This window comes from Anoplophora glabripennis, unplaced genomic scaffold (genome assembly GCF_000390285.2).
Source record: "Anoplophora glabripennis isolate ALB-LARVAE unplaced genomic scaffold, Agla_2.0 scaffold1051, whole genome shotgun sequence".
In the NCBI taxonomy this organism is placed as follows: Eukaryota; Metazoa; Arthropoda; class Insecta; order Coleoptera; family Cerambycidae; genus Anoplophora; species Anoplophora glabripennis.
The window spans coordinates 881-27,943 of record NW_019426017.1 but is presented as its reverse complement, the minus strand read 5'-3'; the positions used below and the strand labels follow the sequence as shown (position 1 = coordinate 27,943).

The 27,063-nt window shown below is 32.6% G+C and overlaps 1 protein-coding gene across 3 annotated transcripts; it reads right to left on the bottom strand.

Moving 5' to 3' along the window:
* Positions 1-1,684: 1,684 nt before the first annotated feature.
* On the bottom strand, positions 1,685-26,327 carry LOC108916016. 3 transcript variants are annotated; one of them, XM_018722196.1, is made up of 9 exons: positions 25,989-26,129; positions 23,917-25,742; positions 17,944-18,707; positions 16,504-16,884; positions 11,251-11,405; positions 10,710-10,929; positions 10,354-10,578; positions 10,172-10,294; positions 1,685-4,276 (listed from the first exon to the last, which is right to left on the bottom strand). In XM_018722196.1, exons 2-9 carry the CDS (start codon positions 25,736-25,738, stop codon positions 4,154-4,156), a joined length of 3,813 nt encoding a protein of 1,270 aa, XP_018577712.1. In that variant the 5' UTR covers positions 25,739-25,742; positions 25,989-26,129; the 3' UTR covers positions 1,685-4,153. The 3 variants fall into 3 exon arrangements, with proteins under 3 accessions (XP_018577712.1, XP_018577715.1, XP_018577713.1); XM_018722199.1 differs by lacking the exon at positions 25,989-26,129 and adding an exon at positions 26,293-26,327 and having other exon boundaries at positions 4,154-4,276; XM_018722197.1 differs by having other exon boundaries at positions 4,154-4,276; positions 25,994-26,129.
* Between the last annotated feature and the right edge of the window lie 736 nt (positions 26,328-27,063).

Sequence of the window (27,063 nt, the reverse complement as noted above, 5' to 3'; positions counted from 1 at the left end):
TTTTAAAAAAAATCAAATTTGCGACCAAATTTTTCTGGTTCCAAAGACAAGGAGGTCCACGAAAAAGTGTCTTAAGGGGGTTTCTCGCCAAAAAGCGTAGCACTGTGAGATTCCACATGCCATAAAACCCCTGTGTACCAAATTTAGTGATTCTCGTACAACCTGGTTTTGAGATATAAAAAAGACTTCTTAGGGGCAGATTTCAGGGGGCTGTGAATCCGAAAGAGGGGGCCAGTTGGCAAAAAGAAAAAATACTTAAATTTGTCTTAAGAATCTATGACCAAATTTTGTTGCATGAATTTCGGGACACCCTGTATTGCTGAATAAATGGCTATTATTATTGTATTATCTTGTAGACTAAGCATTTCCTAACAGAAGTTTATAGCACCCTTTTTTATCCTTATTTTGAGGTAATCTATTATAAGGTAATGATTGACCTATATGTAATTTAAGACGTTCTAGGAATACAAATGATATTTTTTTAAATAGAGCCATAATATTTATCTAATTTACATAGCAATAACATAATTTTGTTGCTACTTTATTTGAAAATTACAGTTTTTAGGAATTTAAAACAAAAAGTACATAATGTTCATTAATTTATTATTTTTGTAGCTACAACACTGTGTTTGTAATAATAAATTAGAATGATTGATATATAGTTTTGGTACATTTCTAAATAGATTGATTACATATCTAATTTATAAGTGATCAATTACATTTAAAAAAATTGAATACCATTACTGGTAATACATATTCAATAATAAAATCATATATGACAATATATGATGTAAATATTATTATTGTTTCATAAGTTAACTGTTTCTACTGAAGAATTTTAAACTAGAGGATTACTGACTCAGTCGAGTTAGTCCATGGCACATCTGGGAGTCTTAAGTTTATTTTTGCCAACAGCAATGCATAACTAAATCAAACTTGATACCTCTGATTGAGCATTCCAGCATAGTTTAAAATTCTAATATTCTCATCATCTGAGATGCAAAAGAAAAAAATAATACAAATCCATAATTTGCAATGAGTATATGAACATGTATTAATAAACATTCCTATGGATTGTTTTTTTATCTAATTTTTATACAATCCCTATTGTAATTGAAACACGAAAATTTTTTATTTTTGTTTAAAATTAATGTAAATTTAAAATCATAAGTTTTAATACAAATCACATGTTTAACATCTTATTTCACTTACTTTAAAAATTGTTATCAAGCCAAACGTTATTTTGATTATTAAATATATGCACGATACTATTATTTCGCGACAGTGTCAGGATAATGTTTGACCATTGGAAATATTCACTAGTTAAAAGATAAAAACCAATACATGAAATATTCTAGTAGGTCAAACTAACCTCGAACAGCTAGAATAAAAATTTTAAATAAAATCAATTTCATAAGCTTAGTATCATGAAAACCAAAACAACGGTTGCATGAAAATTATTAAACACAATAGTAATATTACATATCTAATTTTATATGAAATTATTTGATATACAAAGCTGATGAATCCTAATTTAAGGATTATGTTTGAGCTGTTTTGACTAGATATTAGCAGGATAAAGAGGGATAATCCCCCTCGATCCCAAATCATTGAGGCCAATTTCTAGCCATAGAATAATGGCGCGCGACTAGATATTAATTAAAGTTAATAATCCATCACATAATATAAATAAGAGCAGGCATTTTTTTCATTTACTTATTACTGAATAATCATTTTGGATATTTTGCAATGAGAAGGAATATTTATGATATGAAGACATTTTATTGTATTTTCAACTTAACTCAAATGCTCCACAGGTGCCATCTTCGTCATGCACAGGACATTACAATAAAATAAAATGTAAGAAGTGCTAGATTAATAATTAAATACTAAGTATAATTCTTAAAAGAGAGAGCTCAACTTGCATTGAAAAGTTTGTTATACCTCAACCGATACCATCTTTTCCTCAGATTATGTGAAATATTAAACTTTGTTATGAAAAAAATTATTTTTCTCTTGAAGAAATAATATGTAATATGCTCTATTTTGGAAATATGAATAACTCAATTTTGTTAGTTATTTACGTGTAAAGGGCATAAGCATCATTCCTGTGGTATGTATGCAAATATGGATTTTTTTCTATGAAAGAATTTATACAGGGTGTTTTCATAAATGAAGTACCGCAATATCTGATAGTTGTTAAATTTGACATCCAGGGGTAAAAAGACATGACTGATCTGATCTGACACTTATTTTTTTTAACTGGACACCATGCATATTTTTGTTTGGATAGAAACCTTTTTTATGATCACAGTGATATAAAGAGTGCCATAAGTGTAACATAGCAGAACAATACGGACCATTTCTGCCTATATCAAGCCCCAACCTTTTTGGAAGTAGCTTTGTTTATACTAAGACAACTTAATTATTAAAAATTTTCGTCTTATTGCAATAGCAATTATACCTAATGTCGCAGCTCTTTTTAATCCATTTTGTTAGTTTTTATTCGTTCTAATAACAACTGCAGGTGGCAGAACGAAAACAGAATAAGTTTCCAAAATGTTAACTTGCTTCCTGTTTATTTAATTTTCTCAGGGTATACAAGGTGTCGCGCTTAAATGTGATACAAGCCTGTAGCTTCTTTATTTTTTGACCGATTCCTCATGATGTTCCCTAACATTTAGTATATAGTATCAGAAAATTTTTGTGTTTTTTCTGAAAAAAAAGGTGTCGTTGCTTGCTATCTACAGTCACCATTTTGAATCCAAATCGTTTTGAAAAACACAATATTACCTGAAAACATGTACAATAAAGCCATTGTGTTCATAACACTATATGTTGTTATCGTATCGATTTATTTTTGAGAATTCACGAAAATCACCTTTTTTTCCATTTTCTAGACTGGCGTTACCCTTTAACTCTTAGAGCAAATACTACTGGAGGCAGCGTCCCAGTGGCCGAGAGGTATAGGAGTGTATATGCTATCTCTGTTTTTTTTTTGGAAAGTGTTACAAATAAATCAGCATGTGAATATATATAAAGTACAATTATTTCATATAAATAATTAATAAGCTACTGAGCTAGAAAGATACTTCGATTTCAAAGTTCGACTGAAGCAATATGTCACTTGTTCAGAAATTTATTTCTTTAAGGAAAATGTCCGCATGGTACTTATGCATGAAACATTAAAACTAAATAAAAAAAAACTGAACGTGACATGTTTCATTTGTAAAAACCAGTTTATTGCATTTTATACACAAAATCTTAGGCCGTTTAACTTTCTTAAATGGACTTATCCAATTATCCAAGGAATTATCCGATATGGCCAAACAAATCATAAAATAAAGCTAAAGTTTGTATGATGTATGTAATATGTTTTGAATTCATATTTCCAAAACTAAAGTGGAATAGGTTACAAAATTTTTTCTTCAAAAGCAAAAATTAAAAACTGAAATGAACCATTAGAATTATTAATACCTACTTTCATTGTAAAGGCTTACATTAAATTAAATATATTCCCCGGAATACAAAAAAAATTGCAGACCATTCTGGTGGCCATAACAAAGGACGGTTTCTCAAAACACCCGAGTCCTTCCGAAAGTACCGATAACACGATTCAGTTACTTTTTATTTAACAAGATTAATACTACTCGTCACAATTAATTAGTTCCACACAGATTGATTATGTAATTAAACAAATTTCTAAATGGCAAAGTGGATAATTCATAATTTTATTACAATTTGTGAGCTAATAATACATCAAAGTTTAAATTGCACCCTTAAAATGCAGATGATTATTATAATTAATATCCCTAACTATATTAATGTGCCTTGTCTACATGTGCATATATGTTTTGTATTTAATTCACAAAGCGTATTACAGTTATTAATATTATTATTTAATACCATCATTACATTATTATAATAACTATCACAATATCTTATTCAATATAGACTAGATAACAAAATAAGACCTTAGATATAAAATTATTTTAAAATAATTTAGGTAAAAGTTAATAAATTAGTAAAAATAACAATTATATACAAACTGCCTACTAAACTGTCTACCATAGAAAAATATAGCTAAAAGGTAATTAATATCGACTACACAACCTGAAGCTGAAATTAATTTTAAAAAAATCATTTTGTAAGCTTACACGAACTGCAATAATACAGTATTAGATGGCCATGCTCCTATAAGAGATGTATAAACGTCAACACACTTCTTACTAAGCGGGTCAGTTTCTGGAATTGTAGTTAAAGGAAAACTGTCCCCCTATAAAAGATAAAGCCTAAATAAGAACCTTACATATCCTTTTTACAAACAGCGTCACCAATAATCAATCATTGGAAATTTTGATTATTTGAAAAACAATTAGGCGATTTTGACATTTAAGAAATGCAGAAAGTGGTATTATTTCTCAAAATTTTAAAAAATGTTATTTTACAATTTTGAATGTCCTATATAAATTTTTGCCTTCTTCAAGGTATATCCACAAAGTAAGAGTACTGAGACTCTGGTGCTGTGGTTTTTGTTTTCGACAAAGTCGAGTACCCGCGCTCATTTGTCTCGGTCAGTTGATAATAGTTGTAGTGGCGTGTTGAAATTAGTGCCCCTATTCTGAATCCCGCCAGCTGTGAGATAAGAAGTGTAATGTGGTTTCTTTTTACAAAGGCCCATTCCAGATTTTTAACAAAATCAAAACTGATTATGGGAATGGTGTGATGAATCATACTAATGTGTAAAAGTGGTGTCGTGAGTATTATTGCTTCGTGGCGACCATCGACTTTGAACAAGACGAAATCAGTATTTCCACAAATCTGCAGATCTCTACTGCATGAAACACTTGATTATCGAACATTGTGTGTGAGGTGAGTATCAAATCAGCTCATGCCTCAACACAAAGCCAACAGAATTTATCTTCATGGAAATTTTTCGAGTGCTTGGAACTGAAAAATGAATAACTCCTTGACTGGCCCACTACACCCCTGAGACAAAACACAAACAATGAAGTGCTGACATCCGTCTTCACTATCAGCGAAAAGATTGAGAACTGTTTTTTTTTTGTCCGAAAAATCATGGGAACTGTGTTTTGGGACCGTAAAGGAATTCTCTTCATTGACTTTTTACCCTAGTGGAAAACAATTAATGCTGTGCGATATTGTGAAACACGACGGAGGGCGATACAGAACAAAAGGGAAATGTTAACGAAGAGAGTGTGCAACAAGACAATGTACGTCCCCACATACGTAATACCACAAAGCAAGCTTTTGGATTCATTCTGTTGGAACATCATCAGCCCCCCCGCTCACAGCCCTGCCTGGCACTTTCAGATTTTCATCTTTTCTCTTCTCTGAAGGTCTTTATGGGTCACCTCTCGGCTCACAAAATGCATTGAGGTTGAAGGCGACTACGTCAAAAAATACTGTTTGATGTACCTTTCTGAATATTAAATTTTTTATATACTGCCGTTTCGATTTTTAAAAAATTAAGTACTCTTACTTTATGAATATGCCTCATAGTATGTAGTACTTTTACTGCTATTAGTAACATACTTTATCACCATTTTTTACACTTAAAATAATTTGCTACGTCTGGAATCTTGAGTTTTTCTTTATTAAGAAAAATACTCTTATAATTCAGATTACAAATTACAAAAATGTTTTGTTTCCATTTCATTTTCAGTAAAAATGATCTATTAACCAATATTAATTATAAAATCTGCTAACACTATATTACCTATTTTATATTATTTACACGTACAAGATGACTCGCAAGTGTCGTCATCAACATGCATATTTTTAACAGAAATTGCCTGTATTTTGATACATTCTTTTATCATCAACTCTGAGTTGCTATACACGCAAACCATTTTTGACACTAACTACCCATTTTTGACACTAACTACTAAAAAAATATTGTGAACACCACAGATAACAGGTAAATACTGTTGCAACGACAATTGCAAAATACGATTTCAGTATTCGGAGTCGCTGAGGTCATGTGGCTCTCCACGCGCATTGCAAATGACGCTAGAGACTCCAGTTGTCCAGCTATGTAGTCATTGAATGTACTATAACTTCAATAATTTTTTTCTCAGAAACTATAAGGATTTTACAAAAAATTTTTTTACGATATTGACTCCATTTCTCATGCCGCATCTATTCCCAATTTTTTTTGGATAAGTTCTGAATCACCCTGTATACTTCACTCATTATAAATGTGGAAGGTATTTATCATGGCCGAAGTTCTGATTGGCTTCTGCTAATTGCAAAAATTATCCTTTTCATAAAATTTCTTTTTTATTTTATGGTCACACTGTACATAGGCAAGTTGTACAAAATATTTTATGGAAGGAGAAAATAATACAGGTCTTATTTAACATTTTCACTGGTGTTTCTTTACAAACTAAAAGATGTATTTCAATCAGCCTTAGATCTTTGGACCTGCCATAAAATTATTTTTTATGACCGCACTTGTAAATAGCGCAAAGAAAAAATAAACATTGCAGATTTGGATAACCACTATTAAATTCCAATAACCAAATTGTTCGGTATCTTTTGGCTTAAGTAGAAGTTGCCCTACAAATAACTGTCTCTTGAAAAACAATTCAGTCATTTTCATCAATAAAAAAAATTGCATTTTGGGGATAACAAATAAAAAAATCTTTGTGTATTTTTAGAAATTAATTTGCCTACATTTTTAGATTATTTGTCATTTAATTGGATATTTTATCATGGCATAATCAGCTAGATCAGGAGTCGGCAAGTAATTTTAGGTGGGGTCCGGATAATTTTGAAAATTTTTAACGAGGTCCAGAAAAATTATTCACATTTCTTATTTTTTATTTTAATTTGGACTCAAATTTAATCTGCTTACTAACCATTAAGAACTCAAAACACAAACAATTGTAAAATACTAGAAAAAATTATAAGATTGGCACTTAAACGTAAAAAACATTTTTTAAATAATTTATTTGAGTAATTTATACTTTAAAAAAATTTTTGGCGGTCCAGTATTTTACCTTCCGCGGTCCGGTCCTGGACCGCAGAGCTAGGTCATGTACTACTGGTTTGTTAAATCAGCGAAATTCTCTAAAAGGATTCTATGATTGTTAACTTTGTTCCCATGACAAACCTGTAGTGTGGCGACTCCACTGTTATTTTCTGGAAGCACAAATCTTAGCTAGTAAATGTCAGTATGTCATATTTCATTGTAATATACTAAAATTATTCACATTTCAAAGGTATACATCTAATTTGGTTTATAAAAAATGTATGTATTTTCGAGAAAAAGTACATAGATTTAAATAGTAGAAATACTATATTAAAACCTTAAAAGATACATTTATATCAACACAGTACACAGAAAGTAATTCTATCTACGTTTTTTTGTGTATAATAACATTTGTGAAAAAATTGTGCTCCAACACAATGCAGTATAATTTTAAGATTTTTAATAAATTTTTTAATTTATAGATTTAAAAATAATATGTAAACATAAACATTCACTTTCTAAGAAACGCCAGTATACCTACTGATTTAAGCAATTGCAATAAAAAAATAAAATACAGGGCATACAGGGAAAGAAAACAAAAGATTATATTTTCCTATGGACATAGGATCTTTTGTTATTGAGATAGAGAGCGTTAAAAATAATTTTCTTAAATCAAATTTTTGCTATCTTTTTCAAAAAACTATACAGGCTGTTATAAATTCGCTTCTCACTACAGAGATCTTGGAAACGGTAAGAGATATGAACTAGCTTAAATGGGAGCAATGTTGCATAATTAGGGGCCAACATTATGCCTCTAAAAAATCAAGGCTAACATGATTAGTTTTCGAAATATTTGGAAAAAACCCAAATTTTGGAAATCCGCTTTTGTTTCATTTCAGTTTGAGGTGATATTGAAAAAAGAAGAACACTGTCATGGGAGCTTTTTGCCCTCTATCGAATATCATAATCAATGTTTATATGTAACATTTTGTCTCTCCAGGACCATCATCAACTTCATTTTTTTAAATACGACCTAGAAATATTATTACATTTTTTGCAAACCTTCATAACACCCAATACTGTACTGCCTCAGTCCAAACCAGATTCAGACGTTTTGTCTCAAAAAATTCATCTTCAATGTATTCGTTCCAAATTTATCAAAAATTTTTATTTAGATTTCTATGTTTATTTATTTATGTACACTTTAAGTGTCATTAGACCTTTTAATTCATCTAATTATTTAAACTATTACCACCACAAGTTAACAATAAAACATTATTAGAGTTTTAATCCCATACTCATAATTATTTATAGATTTTTCGTATGCTCAAAATTCAACATGCTCTTTCACAGTTGCTGTTACAAGTGTAATAAATTCCGATCATTATCTTCATTTTCAACATTTGCCAAAACACACGTTTTTGAACATTTAATGTAATTTTTTAAAGTTCATTCATTTGGAGTTTTGGTCGTTCATATGCATTTTTAAAAATTAATGTCACAATGAAATTAAAATTGGAATAATGTGTTAATTTTGACGCAACAGTTTATCGAATTATGTATAACCAGGTGGTGGAGATTAAACTCTAATGTTTTATTGCAACAGGTGATGATAATAGTTTAAATAACTACGTGGATTTCACAGGGTCTAACGATAAGTATAAAAAATTTGATTTTGAAACGAATACATTGAAGATGAATTTTTCGAGACAAAATGTCAGAATATGGTTCGGACTGAGGCAGTACAGTACTGGGGGGTCATGAAAACTTGCAAAAAATGTAACAAAGGGTCGTATTTAAAAAAAAATTAAGTTGATAGTCCTGGAGAGACGAAATGTTACATATAAAAATAGATTATACCATTCAAAAAGTTGCCATGAGAAAGTGTTCGTCTTTTTTTAATATCACCTCAAACAAATGAAACAAAAACGGTTATCCAAAATTTCGGTTTTTTCAAATATTTCGAAAACTAATCATGTTAGCCTTGATTTTTTAGAGGTATAATGTTGGTCCTCTGATTATGCAACTTTGCCCGCAAATGGGGGCTTAAATAAGCTTCTTCATATCTCTTACCGTTTCCAAGATCCCTATAGCAAGAAGCGAATTTGTAGCAGCCTGTATAATGCAATAAAATTTGGTTTTACGTATGTTAAATATGTCAGTGTTACTATGACATTTTAGAGCATACCTTTTTTTGTGGTTATGTTTTTTACAGTGTGCGTGTGTTATATAATGTAAAATTTCATTTTACACAAAGAATGTAGTTTTGTAAATATCACTAAAAACAATCCATTAAAAAAAAACAATTGACTGCCTCAAAGTTAACTCCATAAAATAGGTGTCCCAATACAAATGTGCCATACTTCGAGGCTAGTGTGGATGAAGATAAACCAATTTATATAAAATTACCTTAGTATTGATTGACCTTTTAAAAAGTTATGTCAGTATCAGTTAAAGTGGAATAAAAAATTTTTTTTAACGGCCGACAACTTTTTAAGGAAGCAAATTATACGAAGGTAATTTAATCTAAATCCGTTTGTTTTCATCCCAGGAAGCTCTTATTGGACCGTTTAAAACTTGATTTTAAAAAATCGTCCGTAACCTGTATCTCAAAGCAAAAGACCATAGACCCACCAAAAAGTCGTCATATTTTGTGATATTCTATCAACTTCTCAATTCTTGTATTTTCGTTAATGCTCAATTAATTGTTTAAAACTGTACTGTTTTTTTAAAACCACATAAGTTTATTCAGTTCAGGTCAAATTGGAAGGCACATGACAATTTAGTTGTAATCCTTTGAAAGTATTTATTTAACTGTGCAAAATGGTTAAAAAAATATACATATGTATGAATATCAAGACCGAGAACCAAAATTGTCAATATCTGACAAATAGTTTTTTACTAAGCAAGCGAATAGGAAATATATTGTTCAAAATTTAATTATCCATGTGATACACACAATTTTTTTATTTCGAAGATCAAAACGTCTATTTACACAATAACGCCATATACTAGTATGAAAAAAAATATTTGAATGCCGAGTCAAACCTTTTACTGTCCTCATATAGCTAATACCAATTTAAGATATGTCTTTTAATGACTAAGGTAATACCAGTGACAATGTTAAAAGACACACCTATAGCTGCAGTATGTAATAAATAAATGTTCACTTACATTTTCATTGTTATACTCCCACAAATTTTCCAAAGTAGATAGGAAGTTTTCAAGTTCTGCGTTAGTTGAGAAATATAATATCCAATCTCCAGTATACTCGTGAACTTCTCTACATGCAAACTCCTTAAAATATGATAACAGATATAAAAAATAATATAAATATCACACAAGACATCTTTTACCAGAACACACCAACTCTGCTCTGCCGAAGGAAGTCGAAAAGATGTTAAGTCTATTATTGAGGCACAAGACAAGGCTTGAGTTCCTTTAATAGGATCGTGCTGACTTTTAGTTGGTAATAAAGAGGTAATCATACATGGAAATGCTTCTCTTACTGTAAGAATGTGATCACTTGTCATTAATAGCGAGCATGACTGAGTTGGATTTTTGTCTCGATGGCTGTATGTCTGAAATCATAAATAAGAATATAATCATATGTTCTGTTTTGTAAGATAAAATCCTGCTTTGCAATAGACGAAGTAGAGGATGAACCAACAGGAGACAGTAGACATAATAATAATTCTCATAAACTACTTACGCCACTAGCCGCATGTACTAATTCCTGCAGCCACTCGCTGGCAACATATTCATCAGGAGCTGCCAATAATAAGCTCTTTCCTTCCACTATTAATTGAAAAGTATGTGGCCTGTGGCTGTTAAAAATCCTTCTGGCTCCATGGCAAGACCCATTTATTAAAGGAAAAACCCTCAAAGGCACTCTTTGAGATGCTGAAGAGAGCATATATAAAACACCAGCCCTACAAATAACAAAATGGTCCAATTTTCGAAGGTGAGTGGTTATCATAGTTTTCCTAATGTAGAAGCGGTGTACCATCTATTTATTTTTCGTAAAACCTCAACTTTTGTTTGAACAACACTAATAAACAAACTTAATGAACAAGAAATTCATTCAAAATTAATTTACTTAAAATGTTTATCAAAACTGAAAATATTTACATAAATATTTCATAATACTAATTTTTTTCCTTAAATAAAAGGTATGCTGTTGCCTCGGTTGGCAACACATCTACCGACACAAACAAGATTTTATAAATTTGGTAAAATTTTTTTTTACTTACTTCAAAATAAAATATGCAGTCTCCCAACGAGATGACTCAGACTCGGAGGTCTTAAACATTAAAGGACCTTCTTTAGTAGGTCCTAAGGGAGTAGGTTCCATGTCAGAATTGAAATCTTGTATATTAACAATACTGTAATAGAAATATTCCTCATCCTGAAACAAAAGTAAAAAGGTCTTTCTGTATATTTTTGAGTAAAATCGATTGGCAGGCATATTTTTAATAACTTTTATAAATAATTCTGTCACTCTTAATTTATATTTTTCAATTTTTGGAATATTCGTTAAAGGACCCCACACTAATCTTATGGATTTTGGCCTCTGGTGAATTTCTCTGTAACTTTGGGAAAAGATAGGTTTCGACCTACTGATCAAATATCTCCATGGGCACATAGCCCAAAAATCACTCCTATGGGCCCTACCGGGGGATTTTAGCCCAAAAATGATGGGGCGCGAGGAGATGACACATTGCTCAAGAAACCAGTTCCGTCGCCGGGGAGAAAGTTGAAAATGGATTTTTGGGGCTAAAATTGTCCTCTCTTTCATATTCTGGGATCAGTTCATGGCTGCTGACCTCCTAAATACCCGAAAATGGAGTGCGAATGGGGTAAAAACGTGAATAATAAGACATACTATAAAAATGAATGTGGACCTCGCAAGTTGCGCCTGAAAGTTGACAACATTGTGGATTTCATATTATATAGTCCAACGGGAGTTTCGGAATCTCAAATCCACAATATTGTCAACTTTCAGGCGCAACTTGCGAGGTCCGCATTCGTTTTTATAGTATGTCTTATTATTCACGTTTTTACGCTTTTCGCACTCCATTTTCGGGTATTTAGGAGATCAGCACCCATGAACTGATCCCAGAATATGAAAGAGAGAACAATTTTAGCCCCAAAAATCCATTTTCAGCCTTCTCCCCGGCGACGGAACTGGTTTCTTGAGCGATGTGTCATCTCCTCGCGCCCCATCATTTTTGGGTTAAAATCCCCCGGTAGGGCCCATAGGAGTGATTTTTGGGCTTTGTGCCCACGAAGATATTTGATCAGTAGGTCGAAACCTATCTTTTCCCAAAGTTACAGAGAAATTCACCGGGGGCCAAAATCCATAAGATTAGTGCGGGGTCCTTTCTTTTCAAATGATATAATTATCATGTTATATTTCCACAAAAATTTTATAAATATAATTTAGTTTGCTATGTATTTTTTATCAGTTCAGAGTGTTAGGGAAAAAACTTTCATAAATTTAACAGTTGCTGCTTTGTATCATTTTATATTAACCAAAAGAGTTCATTACACACAATATATCCAAAATTTAACCCTTGTAATGAACTTGTTTCAGTTTCCAGTTTTATGCAAGGCTTTTGTCATTTATTTTCCTTAATTAATTCCATTTTTTAAAAGCAATCATCCTCGTGCCAATGAAAACCGTCTGTTTGCACAACTCTGACAAGTGCCGCACGCACGATCCCACCATGGCTCCTGTTAATCAGGAGGGGATCGAGGTAACAAAACCGTGTTTCCTGGACAAAAATCCTTAGTTCGTTGCCAGAACTTGAAGATCTCCAGAACCACTGTGAGGACCCCATCAAAGACCTACAACCGCCATCCAAACCCAAGAAATTAGCAGTCGAGAGCAATCTTCCGGAATAAGTAAGCAAATTGTATTTTCCTATGTTCGCTTGTCCTGCTATGGTATAAGTCTGGCCGAATTTGAACTCTGGCAAGACAATGTGACCACAGTGTTGTTGGCGACGGTTTGGCTGGGTAACTTACCGCCTTCGTTCAACTACCATTGTAAGGCCCTTTGACTGAAACTGCTGATTTGGCTGGATATCCCACTGCCAGTGATTGACGTTAAGGTGTTGGACTGTACGGCAGAGGCGTCGTCGGCGACGGTTTGGCTGGGCATCCCACCGCCTTCCTTCGATAAACGCTGTAAGGCACACTAACTAAAACTGCCGGTTTGGATTGGTATCACACCGTCAGTGGAAGACGTTGAGTGTTGGCCCGGCAATGACAGATAGACCCTCAAAGTTTGGCTGGTTGCCCCACCGCTTCCAGGAGAAATTTGTCACTCACCGTGTGACCGAACGTGCACCTTGAACAGACTTTGCCTTTCGTCAACCAAACTATTCCTTCTCTTGATTACCATTTGATTATTTATGCTATTTGTGTATTGCATTGCTTCGCTTTTTCCTTGGCTGGTATTAACTCCGTTTAATTTCCGGTGCTTTGATAGAAACCGCTGGATTTACTTGCGTAGATTTAGAATAACACCTAATTACTATTTTCATTTACAGAGACATTTGGGAGCAGGTATATATTTGTTGACTATTAACTACACCGATTTGTTAAACATTGTTTATTTCTAGTATTGACCGAAATTAAAACTGAAAACTGTTTATGGCGTACTGATTTTTGAGTATTAGATTGTTTATTGTAAAATAAACCTAACGTCTAATACTGCATTTGTTTCCCGTACCGATTTTGTGTCTTGCCTACCGATATTTGATTATACTAATTTTGTATTTATTTACAGCACCCAATATTCCATATAGGTATATTTTTCTTTTATATTGAAAATGAAATTAATTAATTCCAAGGTAAATAATTGCTTAATTAGGGCAATAGATAAACATCTCCTTAGCACCTGTTGTAGATTATTTTTGAATTTATGTATGTTAGTTGTTTACAATAATTTTAATAAGAAGCCATTTTACTTTGATTGTTTCAATTTCTGTAGGCCTTAGTAATATAAAATAAATCTAGTAAATATATTTCCAGTTGTATTCATTTTTAACGCCGATAAGATTGATAAAATTCCGATCAGTAAAAAGTCTTACTATCTCTTTGCGATATAAGTCTGTTAATTTAAAAAGTAAAATAACACTTCACTTAGAGAACTACTTTGGGTTATAGGTAAAGTAAGAGAAATAGAACAGACCCCTGGAATTAAACTTTCTTCACTGTAAGGTTCACGTGGAGTTTCCTTCACGTAAAAGATAGGGAAACTGGCGCCCGAGACTAACCGAACAAAAAGAATATAATACGGAGTACGTTCCTGTGACATCACTCACCACTACTGGCTTTCGAACACCACTGCCGATAAAATAGTAGTCAAGGGTCATCACGAAATTAGGCGCCCAAGCAGGGACGTAAGAGATGCCTATAAATATTGTAAATTGTAATTCAAATTGCGAATCAACATTCCATTTAGAGTTGGTAATCCACCACTGAGGGCGTCCGTGTACCATGAAACCGTACGTTCGTTACACCATTTTGAAGAAAAACAATTATACGGTTGTAAAGATGTATTTTAATTATAATTTTAATTTAAAATATATTGTTTATTAAATTAAATAGTTTATCTTATTTAAAAGAATTGAATTTTCATTTAGGTAGGAAGATTCCTGGCAAACACCCAATTAACAAAAGTAAAGTGCCAAAAAGTAGTACCTTACAGTGGGTGGTGTGGAAAATCACTTTTTAATAACCTTTTTTTAAATTATGAGATTTGACAACAATGCATCGCCCATTTCCAATTGTACATGCACTGCGACTAAGGCGGGCCATTGTTTGAGGTCAAGTTTTTATGACAGAATTTGAAAAAAATAAATAATTGGTGCATGTTCCTAAAGGTCAAAGGTATCCTCCATATAAATATGATCCCCATTCAAAGTTACACCCTGTATATTAGCGATATTTATCAATATTTCGAAAGATCAAAGTACAGACCCACAGACCGACACAAATAAGTTTATATCCGAGATAGCCACGTTCACAAATGCACTATGGATATGGCAAGGAAAACATTTTCTAAAACTTCGCAATTTTCGAAAAGGACAAATAAAAAGTTAAAGGAGCAGTCACGAGAAGTGGTAGAAAATGTGATACATTATACACAGTGTAAATCTGATCTAAATCAACCTGTCATGGAATTTAAACAGGTACAAATGCGAGCTACTCTTACGATGGAAGTAAGCAAAAGGAACATTCAAAAGATTACGAAGGAAATTGATGCTATTATGAATGGTAAATAGTCAAGTTTTTTAACACCAAATAAGAACTGGTGAAAGTGAGCTCACAAGACCGACTTAGATAACTTTTATATGGTTCTCTTTCGACATACTGTCATCAATTTTTACGCAGTAAAGAAAATGATGGCCACCATTAAAAGGATTGTACTTATTATACTTTTATATTGTATTATTTTATATTATACTTTATATATTTTTTACGATCTCTAGTTTTTTTATACAATTAATGATATGGTTACATTTACCTTGTCATATTACACCTTCAAATATTCTTTTAGTAAACTGGTTTTTAGTATCACTTAAAACCTTTTAAAGTAGTTCTTAATTTTAAATCCCTTTTAAATTTAATATATATTTCTAATTTTTAATAGCTCTAAATAGGTTTGGATAATACAGTAAGACCCCGCTTAACGCTGTTGCGTTTAGCGCTGTTTCGGTTTAGCGCTCTTTTATTTCAACCCGGGGATTTCCCGAAATTGCTCGCCGCACTACGGGGATTCCCCGAAATTGTGCGCAGCGTTAGGTTTCCAAATATGTATGTACATAACCTATCCGAAACAGTGTAGTTGTGTTTCTTGTTTGGTGCGGTGCTGTACGAACGCATTTTCATCAGTTGATATAACTATAACTGAAATTATGGACCAATTTGTTGAAAATGATCCAAATTTTGACAGGAGTTCAAAAGCAAGACGGGGTGTTATAGATGCTTTATCCACTTATCAACAACTTCTAACAGAACGCAAAAGGAAAACGCAAACTACATTAGATGCCTTCCTGACAAAAAGGCAGAAAATTGGAAACACAGAATAGACTGAATGATCTGACTGACTTAGAATTTTATTTGTTTTTATAAGTAATATTCGTTTATATTGTTTTTATTTTTGTAAGAAATAAATGTTTGGTTTTATTTTTATTAAAAAAAAACAATTATTAAATTTAATACCTAACCAATTTTCTATCCATCTTCCCCTAACCCCATTATTTACATGTTAAGATAGCCTCGTTTAGCGCTGTTTCGCATTACGCTCTACTTTGATGGAACGTATCCTACGCGTTAAGCGGGGTATTACTGTATATTCATAATATGTATTAAAACGATCCTGGACAAAGCTCCAGGTTGCCACTATCCCTAATCGCCACACCTACGTCTTATTCCTTCTAGACGTTCTTTTTAGTTCAAATATCAAACAAAATATATAAATAACAACCTACCTTTTCAACAGAAGTTTGTTTACATATGGCACGTCTCAAATTAACCATATCTCTCATACTAAGCTGCTTAACTGCTGGTAATCTAGGTTTATTCATGTCCCTCCTCATAGCTATTTCCAGCTGTCCCACAAGATCACCCGTTACATTGCAGCATCCAGTGCTAATAATGCACTGCATGTCTTTATCGTAATTTGATAAGTGAATTGTCTGTGCATTAGGTCCAATTAATACAGTGTTAAGTTCCGTGTATGGTAAAACAAAGTGATTGCAGTAAGTACTGTTGGGTTTCATTCCCGCAATGTACAGGGTGCTATCTGTTAAGATAACTAGAAGGGGTTTAGTATCTCCATTTGTAGTATATGCACTTCGAACCGGAAAGACCTAAGAATGAACTTTTCAGAAAGCAATTCATACTGCAATAACAAGTCAAAGAATTCACAATGATATGCGAGGTGTCTCAATAATCAAAGTACAAAAAATTATCAGATCCTTGGGGTCAAAATAAGACGATGTTATTAAACTTATCTGGTCAAATAGACGCTTTGTGTGATTTAAATTAAATTTTTCTAGTACTCGTTTAAAAATATATACAAAAAATTATTCTAAAGCTTTTGACTCCAGAAAAAAAAGCAGAGGGGGTTGCATGGTGCTGCTGAAGAGGGTGATGATTTTCTCCACTGGTACATCACAGGCGATGAGTCTTGGTTTTATGGATTTGATGTTGATCTCAAATCTCAAAGAGACAAGCTGGAGAGCCAAGGATCAAAAAGTTAATGTCAAATGTTAGGAAAATGTTGATTATTTTTTTTTCAATTCTCAGGACATCATCCACCATCCATTCGTCCCACCTGGCCAGACAGCCAAAGGAACCTTCTACTTTATCAGTTCTCAGACGTCTGTCAGCTCATATGGCTTCAAGTGGATTTGTTACATGGAGGGCAGTGGGTTCTCCACCAACAATACCCCTGCCCACATGACATGTGGACAGGAGAGCCACTTGGCAAAAAAAATATGGGTCCCCTAAATTTGTTTAAAGAATCTGTGACCAAATTTTGTTGCATGAATTTCGGGACACCTGGTATTGATAATATTGAATAATGAATTTAATTTTATGTTTTGCATGATGTAAAATATTTTTAAATTATTTATTAATAATTATAGTGAGGAAAATTTTCATTATTCTCATTCTAGTGAAAATGTTGAGTATTTCCCAAAACAGTGTTCCATATTTATCTATGTTTGAAAAGTCAATATTTTAAAATACAAATTAAAGTGAGGGATGCTGCTTGTACAGCATGAAACAGAATTACTTTGAACAGAAGCAAGTTTAGTTAAATTATTTTAATTTTAACCCTAAGAATTTGTGACAGCTTCATGTATACATAATATTGAGACACCCTGTATATTGAAGTACATCAAGGATATAATTTACAATCTTACCTTTATGAGTTTCTCAAGCCTACTCCTAAAAAGCTCTTTTCTAAACTGAATAATCATTTTTTTATCCAACAAATTTTCACAGTTCTGTCTTTTCTCTTGTCCCAATGCAATTTCTTTTTCTAATTCTTTGTCCAAATCATCATTTACCTTATTGGACTTTATGCCCTTTATGTACAAACTCATTAATCTTCTTGAGCTCTTTTCCTTATTTTGAACCTTGACATCAATCATTTTCTTCAATGTAACATTTCTCAAAAACCTGCTTATCAATGAGGTTTTTGAAGTGGATGGCCTTAAAGAAGGTAATGACCTAGCTGTATCAGAGTCTTCACTTCTATTTTCTGAGAGAGGTACCTTGAATGACTGACTTACTGAATAGTGGTTATTCCTCTTCACTTTTCTTTTAGGCGAACTCAAATGCCTAGGATTCTGTGGTTCGGAGAAATCGGATATAGTTTCGTTATCAGACCAATCCACTTTAGTAGTAGAGGAATATTTATTTGAATTATTTTTTGTCGACGGCTTCGAGTCTTTAAATTCCGGCTCTTGAACTTCTTCGATCTTATCATCATTTTTAGTTGGGGTGGAGGTATTATTTATTGCTTCAAAATCCTCCTCACCCTCTACTTCGGGCTCATCTTTAGCCCTTCTACGAAAAAAATTCAGTTCCTTTAAGATCATCTGGTAAACGGTTGAGCTTTTTGGTTTATTTTCTTTCTCAAAATTTTTTTGGAAATTATCATACTCGTATGAATAACTAATTCCTGAAATAAAATAAAATTTTATCAGAAACAAAAATTTTTACAAATAGAATTGTTTATTTAACTACTTAATTACGATGAGACATCGAAAATATGATATAGTTGAAAGCCAAATGTTCTAAAAAAAAATTAACTGAGCGAAACTTTCACATATTAAAAAAGTTTTGAAAATACTGATGATATAGATATTAAATTCTTCATTAAGTTAAAATAGTTCCATTTTAATTAAACTAAATAGACAGATATTTGTTATAAAACAAAATTCAAATAGAAAGAGGAAGAATTTTTTTTTAAAATAACAGCTCTTCAAGGACAAAGGTCAAAGAGTGACATTGTTTTTTTAAATGGTAATCTATATTTTTTATTCTGAAATAGTCTGCTCATTATTTTAGACAGCTTTCATTTGAACATTTGTTTTAAAACTGAGCAGTTGAATTTTTTAACTGTTATGGCCCACAACACTTTTACATTGTTGTTAATTTGAAACATTATTAAGTATTCAAATGTCTTGCCATTTTTTTTATTGCAAGTGTGATCCCTTTCCAAAAGGTTTGCATTAAGGTTTGTTGTGGAATGTTAGCACAAGCTTTTTCAATACGTTCCCATATTTTGAGTTGGATGTGAGTTTTGGTTTTGATAGAAAACATTATTAACATAGTTCTAATTATAATTAGATAATTATCTAACATTAATATCTGGAAAATATTTGAAGTGGTTCTGCAAAAAATTTATGCAAATTTGATTGTTATGGTGTGTTAAAAGAAAATAGTTCTGTTAAAGAACTATTACAATAGCGCACTAGATATTTAAACTTTACTGAGGCTGACAAATCGATTTCTCAATACCATTGCGAATTTTCAGCAAAATAATAGCAGCTGATATGTCTATAGGGTTGCCAGATTGCCAGCATTCGATTACCGAACACCAGTGGCGGCTCGAGGTATATGAAAATAGGTGGCGCAACCTACAATTAGCTATGTGTGTGTATATGTGTTTTGGGAGTGGGGGGTTCCAGAAGACAGATGCACAAGTAAAACAAATGACTACAGAACAACACTTGCAAGATGCAATCTGTTCACTTATTGAAACTTGTTAATGAAATGGCATGGCAGTTTGTTTAGCCATTTACATAGGGCATAGAGCTACCACCTACAACATCAGCTACTTCAGCTACAAGTTACCAGATGGTGATGGTATCTGATTGTGTACCTATTTACTAGAATTACCGAACAAAGGACTCCACACAAACCTTATGGGAAATGGCTCCTGGTTAAATTGGCTGAATTTTTTATAGGTTACGTTATCTCGGCGTCCTGAACAAATGTCCTTATGGGCACAAAGCCCAAAACTCCACGGATTCCAAGATAAACCCACCTAACCCCTAGAAACCTACAAAACCACAAGCAGACTAACTCACCTAACCCTGGGAACAGAGAGTTTAGTTGATTACTTTTCTTGAAATAATTAAATTCCACACAAGCGGACTAATCCGACTACTCCCAACCCACATAGCTCTTAGAAACCACCCCTAGCAAACCTCAAGAAAAATAAGCGACTAAACTCGCTATTGCAAGGATTACGTGGGTTAACCTGATTGTGGTTTGGCAGGGGTGGTCTCTAGGGATTTGGTGGGTTAGGGGGTAGGCGGATTAGCCCGATTGTGGTGCGGAATTTAATTTAGACAAATAAGGCACTAAACTCGCTGTTCCCAGGGTTACGTGGGTTAGCCTGCCTGTGGTTTGGTAGGTTCTAGGGGTTAGGTGGATTTATCTTGGAACCATGGAGTTTTGGGCTTCACGCCTATAAAGACATTTGTTCAGGACGCCGACATGTGTAACATAAAAAATTCAGCCAATTTAACCGGGAGCCATTTTCCATAAGGTTTCTGCGGGGTTCTTTGTGTTCGGTTTGCCTTTCATTCCGGACGCGAATAATTGAGTTAATTACCGAACAGTCCAAACGAAATGTCTAATATTATGAAGTATCAATTTATCATGACTAAAGAGAGGTCATCACTAAAAAAATCTGCTGTTGATCATTTATTAGGTTATATTGTGTGTTAACCACACATATTAAGCCTGTATCAGACAATGCAATTTTGTTGCACGGATTTGGTTGCCGCGATAGAATCCATGAAATTTTTCTTATCAGACTATGCAATTCTGTCCCGGCAACTGAATTGCATGAATTAGAACATGCTCTATTCCGTGCAACAAAATTGCAGGGATTCTAGTTACTTTTATGAAGATTTGTTTATTACCAACCTAGCTGTTGTTGGCTGTTGATCATGGTTGTTGTTAGTAACACCGTTGAAGCCACTATTAAAGCTATACAGGAATTTACTTTTAAATTTTCATCCATTGCAATGTTTTGCTTGAATAAAAAATAATTGTTTACAAGATACATACAAGAAATTTTACATGTTAAACAATGCATAGTTGGTAACACTACTGCAAATAACTAAACAAATTGCAGCATCTGTCCCATTGTGTGATAATAAACATGCAATTTTATTCTCGCAACAAAATCCCCGCAATTTTGTCGCTGCAACTAAATTGCATTGTCTGATACAGGCTTTAGATTTGCAGGCAAGAAAAGTTAAATAAACCTTCGAAATAATGTTATTTTATAAATAACTCGTCAACTAGATATTGAATAAATATAGACTGCCTTTAAAAAATATCCATTTTATAAAAACACAAAATGCCATACTTTCTTCATCTGATAAATGCTACAACTATTAATTGTAACAATTTTCTATATAAATAATAATTTGCGGCATACGAGTATTAAGTTGTTAATAAAATTAAAATGGGATGCTACAGTAGTATCAATGATCGCTTTGGTTGTGAATTTTTAGGTATATAAAAAATCTTAATAGACTGTTCATATGAACAGAGCAGTTACATTGAGTATAACAGTGCTCAGTTTGTACTTAGTTGAGTTGAAATTTCAATAAAATAAAAACAGTTCAACTTGTTTCTCATCGAAATATTTTTACATACATTTTTGGTCATATAATGACGTATTTCAACATCAAATCTCTTTTCTTCGACAATTCATTGACACAAATGTTAAACTATTTGTAAGAAAAAACCTGCTAAATATACAGAAAAAGAGGTTCTATCTAATTGCTGATATTGTCTACGGTTTTTGGGTAACTTAGTCAGGGTGAAGCACAGTCAACACTTTCATAAATTGACTAGATTGACCAAGTTGATTGACCCTATTTCCAATGGTGCTTTGATAAATGTCATTATGTGTTTGCCATTACATATTTCATTGTTCAAATTGAAATGTACAAATTAAAAACATATTTTTTAACCATAACACCATACACATATTTCAGGGTTCGACATATTATTATTACATATTCCATTATCTAAATTCTTAATTTAGGCATCAATCAAAAGTTAAGTGTTTACAATGTTCAAATTGAAATGTACAAATTAAAAACATATTTTTTAACCATAACACCATACACATATTTCAAGGTTCGTCATATGGGTTTTGTTCTAAAGTGATGGTTGATTACTGTACATTATCAATCTTTCAGATCTAAAAATATGTACCATAAAAAGACACGGTGGTACTTAAACTATCATAATAGGGTAATAATGTAATAAATACAATAATAAAAAAAAATGTGCAATTTGTAAGATCTGAGGGATCTCAATTGAAATGCTCTTTGGATCCTGAAAACCTATATTTCAGAGGAATTAATTTTTCTAAATCACATCCAATGTTAACACCGCCTAGAATTTTTTAATATCCCAGAACTGTGAAATGAACAAGAAAAACATCTTGGTCTTTATTAAAACATTAAAATTATTACTATATTGAATTAAGCCAACATGAATAATTTTAAAAATCACTTCTGTAGCTAATTTAAATCAATAAAATATTTCAGTACAGTTGCACCATACTCATTTTTATAAATACCAAGATATATGCTAACCCAAATATATTTAGGTATTCTAGAGTTATATCCTGTCTAACCAGGAACTTAATTAAATATTTCGACACTTTAATACGAAAACATGCTATCTCAGAATGGAAAACACGCTATCTCAAATTTCGGTTGAAAAACATGCTATCTCAAATTAAGCTTGGAAGACATGCTAGCTCAGATCTTAAATATTCCATACTTTTTGAAAAATATATTATATAAGTTTATTATAAATGCACGGTTTCAATCATTCCAATTTCATACCAATTTAAATTTCTAGTCAAACTAAGATAGCATATTTTTACTTAAAGATCTGAGCTAGCATGTTTTCCAAACTTAATTTGAGATAGCATGTTTTCCAACTGAAAGGACCCCTCACAAATCAAACGGAAACTGGCTTTCGGTGAAATCGTCCGAATTTTGGATATGTTGTTCCTTTCGGTGTCCAGATCAAAACTCTCCATGGGCACGAAGCTCGAAAATCTTCCCTGCGAGCAGTACTCAGCTTGGAAGGTTACAGACCAGTAATCCCCGATTTTTGCTGATTTTACCTCTACCCTTGCATTTTCGGGATATATTATATATATATACAGGGTTCCTAGCGGCCGGGAAAACCGGAAAAACACAGGGAATTTGTTATTCTTCATAAAAAAAACAGGGAATAGTCAGGGAATTTTAAAAATTCACGAGTCAGGGAATTTGATGTTTGCAACTGGAAATTTTGTGAAAGCCGGCCCTGGGTTCTTGAAAGAGAAAACTATTTGTGGATTTGAAACCTTTATAAGAGGTTGTTAGGGTATAAAAAAGATTATGGAATCCAGTTGAGAAAAAATTTAATGCATAAACACCAATTAGTATGTAAAAATGAACTACAAGTGACCTGGATTTTTTTTTGTCAGGGAAAACCTGGAGAAGTTAGGGAATTCTTTATTACTTTTGAACTATGAACCCTGAATATATCTTCATATATATATCCCGAAAATACAAGGGTAGAGGTAAAATCAGAGAAAATCGGGGATTACCCGTCTCTAACCTTCCAAGTTGGGTACTGCTCGTAGGGAAGATTTTCGAGCTTCGTGCCCGTGGAGACTTTTGATCTGGACGCCGAAAGGAACAACATATCCAAAATTCGGCCGATTTCACCGAAAGCCAATTTCCGTTTGATTTGTGAGGGGTCCTTTGAGATGTTTGCATGTTTTCCAACTAAAATCTGAGATAGCATGTTTTCGTACTAAAGCATCGATTTGTTATATCACATCTTACCTTTATGCTCGTAAACATTACTATCACAAAGTATAATATTTGCAGGTAAATTCTGAGGAATATTAGGGTAATTTGGGTAAAACCCTTCACTCTTGGTCAATTTCAAATTAGTTTTTGCCTCAAGAACTTTATTCACTGGAGTAGGTTTTATTTCAATAGTTTCAAAGTTTTTCAGAGAGAGACTCCCAAAAGAACGCCGTCTATTTGTAACATCATATGAGGAAGAGTAGACTGTGACGTCTTCTTGACCTTCGGGAACTCCTCGCTCTGCCAAAGGAACAGAAGTTGAGAAATTTAAAATATTTTTCAAGCTGCCAAAAATATTTGAGTCCAACAAGTTAGCTTCAGATTTTTTCTTCTTCAAATTGTTTTCTTCTTGGACAATGTTGGTGTCAATGTATTTTCTTGTACTTCTCGTCTTTTTCAAACAACTAGATTTTGGTTTGGATTTGAGGCTGGGTTCTTTTCTAACATAATTTTCATCTGAATTTGAATTATCCTCTTCGTCTATAGAACTAGAAATACTAGCTGTCGAGCTGGAAGAAGTAGAAGAATATCTTGGATGATGTATATAAATATCAGATTTTATTTCGCGCTCTGATATATTTTTCTCATAATATGGAGCGTCGCCTTCAGCTGCCCAGCTGTATCTACCTTTAACCACATCTGGTTTCCTTATAAAACCCCTTTGGAAGAAACTCAATGACACATCAGGTTCATGTGTGATAAAACCATGATTAATGTGTATATCATCTATTTTAGTACTATTCAATATATCCTCATGAAAAGAGACACGTTTCTTGGGCGTGTCTGATTTGGACTTTTTCTTTCTTTGACGACGAAATACTATTTGTTCCTCAATTGGTTTTGTATCTTTGTTTTCAGCTTCAGGAACAGTTTCTGGTACAGATAATGGTGGAACAGCTTCTACAGGACAGTTTAAGTTAATTCTTAAATTCTCATTGACTTCTTCTGAAAGACTAACATGCATATCAGTATTTGCTGCATTTAACTTTGTATTCTGTAAAGTATAGTCTAGTAACTCGTAACTATTTAATGAAACATTCATCATTTCAGTTTCTGCATTTTTTATTGGATGTTCCATTTCAAAAACATCGTCACTAAAACTTTTGGATTCCAGATTATGCCCATCCGAAGGGTTTAAGGAAACCTCGAATATCATATCATATTTGTCAAAGTAATTTAGTACAGATGTAGATATATTTTTATAATCATAGTTAGTATTTTGAATACCACAATTGCCTTTAACTGTCATATCTTTATTTTCTTCGAACTGAGTATTATCTTTCTTGGCAGTTGATACTATATTTTCATCAATTTCATCTTTAGTAAATTTTTCTTCTGGACATAAGTCATATATACCATGTTCACAATTGCCGTGTTTACTTGCAAGCTCTCTATTTATTTTATCATGCGAAATTTTCCCTTCTTTTCCACTATCCTCTTTTTCGCCCGTTTCACCAGCATAATCATCATTAATTTTTATATTCTTATGCTCCTGTCTGTCAGTCAGTAGGTTTAGTTTTACATTACTGTTAACATTATCTGATATATTCTCAAAATTTTTTATTACCACATCAGTTTCTGGCAATATATCCGTATCACAACCCAATCCACTTACTGACATAACAGACGTTAACTCACTTTCACTATCCAACATTTGTACTCCAGAGTCCACTGGAGACGAAAGACTTGATACTGTACTTGAAGTCATTTGTGCATCTTGGTAATTTTGACCCTTCTTAAAAGTATCTTCACATATTTTGAATCTAGTTTCAATATCATTATAAATTGTCTCCATATTTCTGAAATATGAAATGGCAACCACTGTAGAAATATTTTTTTTGAACACAAAAATTTAATGCAATTCAGTGTAATAGAATTAATTACTCATGTTTTAATAATTAATATCTGTAACTTTAACTTCGACTGTCTAGAGATAGTTGTTTAAACATTAATAAAAATTTAATGAATTATAAATGAAAATATAAAAAAATAAACACTGCGTATATGAATCACGGTTAACGAAAAAATTTATTTTAAATATTTACCTTACTTTTCCTTATTTAATAATCCGGAAATTTCATATATCCGAAACCGTAATTACAATAAAATCAAATAATGAAAGATATAATTATCACACTCATTCATTGTCATTATTAGGTACATATTTGTCCTTTATTTCAATTCAAGGCGAGCTGGGCATGCGTTTGTCATTTTGACGTTTCAAATTATACATCATTGATTTTTAAGAGCAGTCAGTACCCTATGTATTAATATATTAATAATATTAACTAATAACTTCTGCACTAATAAAAGATTACTAAAATTTTCTAAAACATTATAAATACATACAATGGTTTATTGCAATCAGTATTATACTTAAACGATACCCATTTCAATCTTGAAAAGAGAAACTTTTTTTAGAACGAAATTTAAAAGGTGAGAATGTAGATACTGCGCATGACGACATGGATGTTAAGGCACTTTTACAAGCATGTACACGAAACATTTTTAATGCGTTACATAACTTAATTTGAAATTTGAATTGTATTACTAGTTTGCTATACTTAGAAATATAGCATTTTATGAGAAACCTTATTAGCGCAATATTAAATATTAAGTTACTGAAAACGTCTAAAGATGATATTAGTAATAAACCTTACTCAAACTGCACCTGAGTTTTACTCTTTAAATACTCCAAACAAAAACAACTAGAATACCATTCTCGAGCGAGCGGCCGAACTGAGCGGACGTGTTTATTGTGAAGTGAAGTGCATTGCAACGAGCAAGATCTACCTGCCTTTATTAAGGCTACCTGGAAAGAATCCCTTTCTTTCCTCTTAACCACCGACCTAATCCACGGCTTAAGCATAGAGGCCGTCGGCATCGTTGTTACAGATACCTGTGCCGGGGTTATGCCCAGGTAAGTTTTTACTTTATTTATCAGTTATTTGCATTATTTTAAAATACATTTCTCAAAATTGTGACCTCCGACAAACATTATACCGTACAGACTAATACGCCAAAAGACACGTACGCCCCCGTAAGGGGGCATCCCCACACGACTAAAACCTACACACCCTCTCTCACTCACACACACACACACACACACACACACACACA

What these genes read in the sequence shown, in the direction of transcription:
- LOC108916016 (XM_018722199.1), bottom strand. Translation starts at nt 25,738, where the DNA reads ATGGAGACAATTTATAATGATATTGAAACTAGATTCAAAATATGTGAA. An exon ending in AACAAACTTCTGTTGAAAAG is followed by an intron (nt 11,406 to 16,503) that starts GTAGGTTGTTAT and finishes CTTTTGTTTCAG; the next exon opens with GATGAGGAATATTTCTATTA. An exon ending in AGCAGAGTTGGTGTGTTCTG is followed by an intron (nt 10,295 to 10,353) that starts GTAAAAGATGTC and finishes TCATATTTTAAG; the next exon opens with GAGTTTGCATGTAGAGAAGT.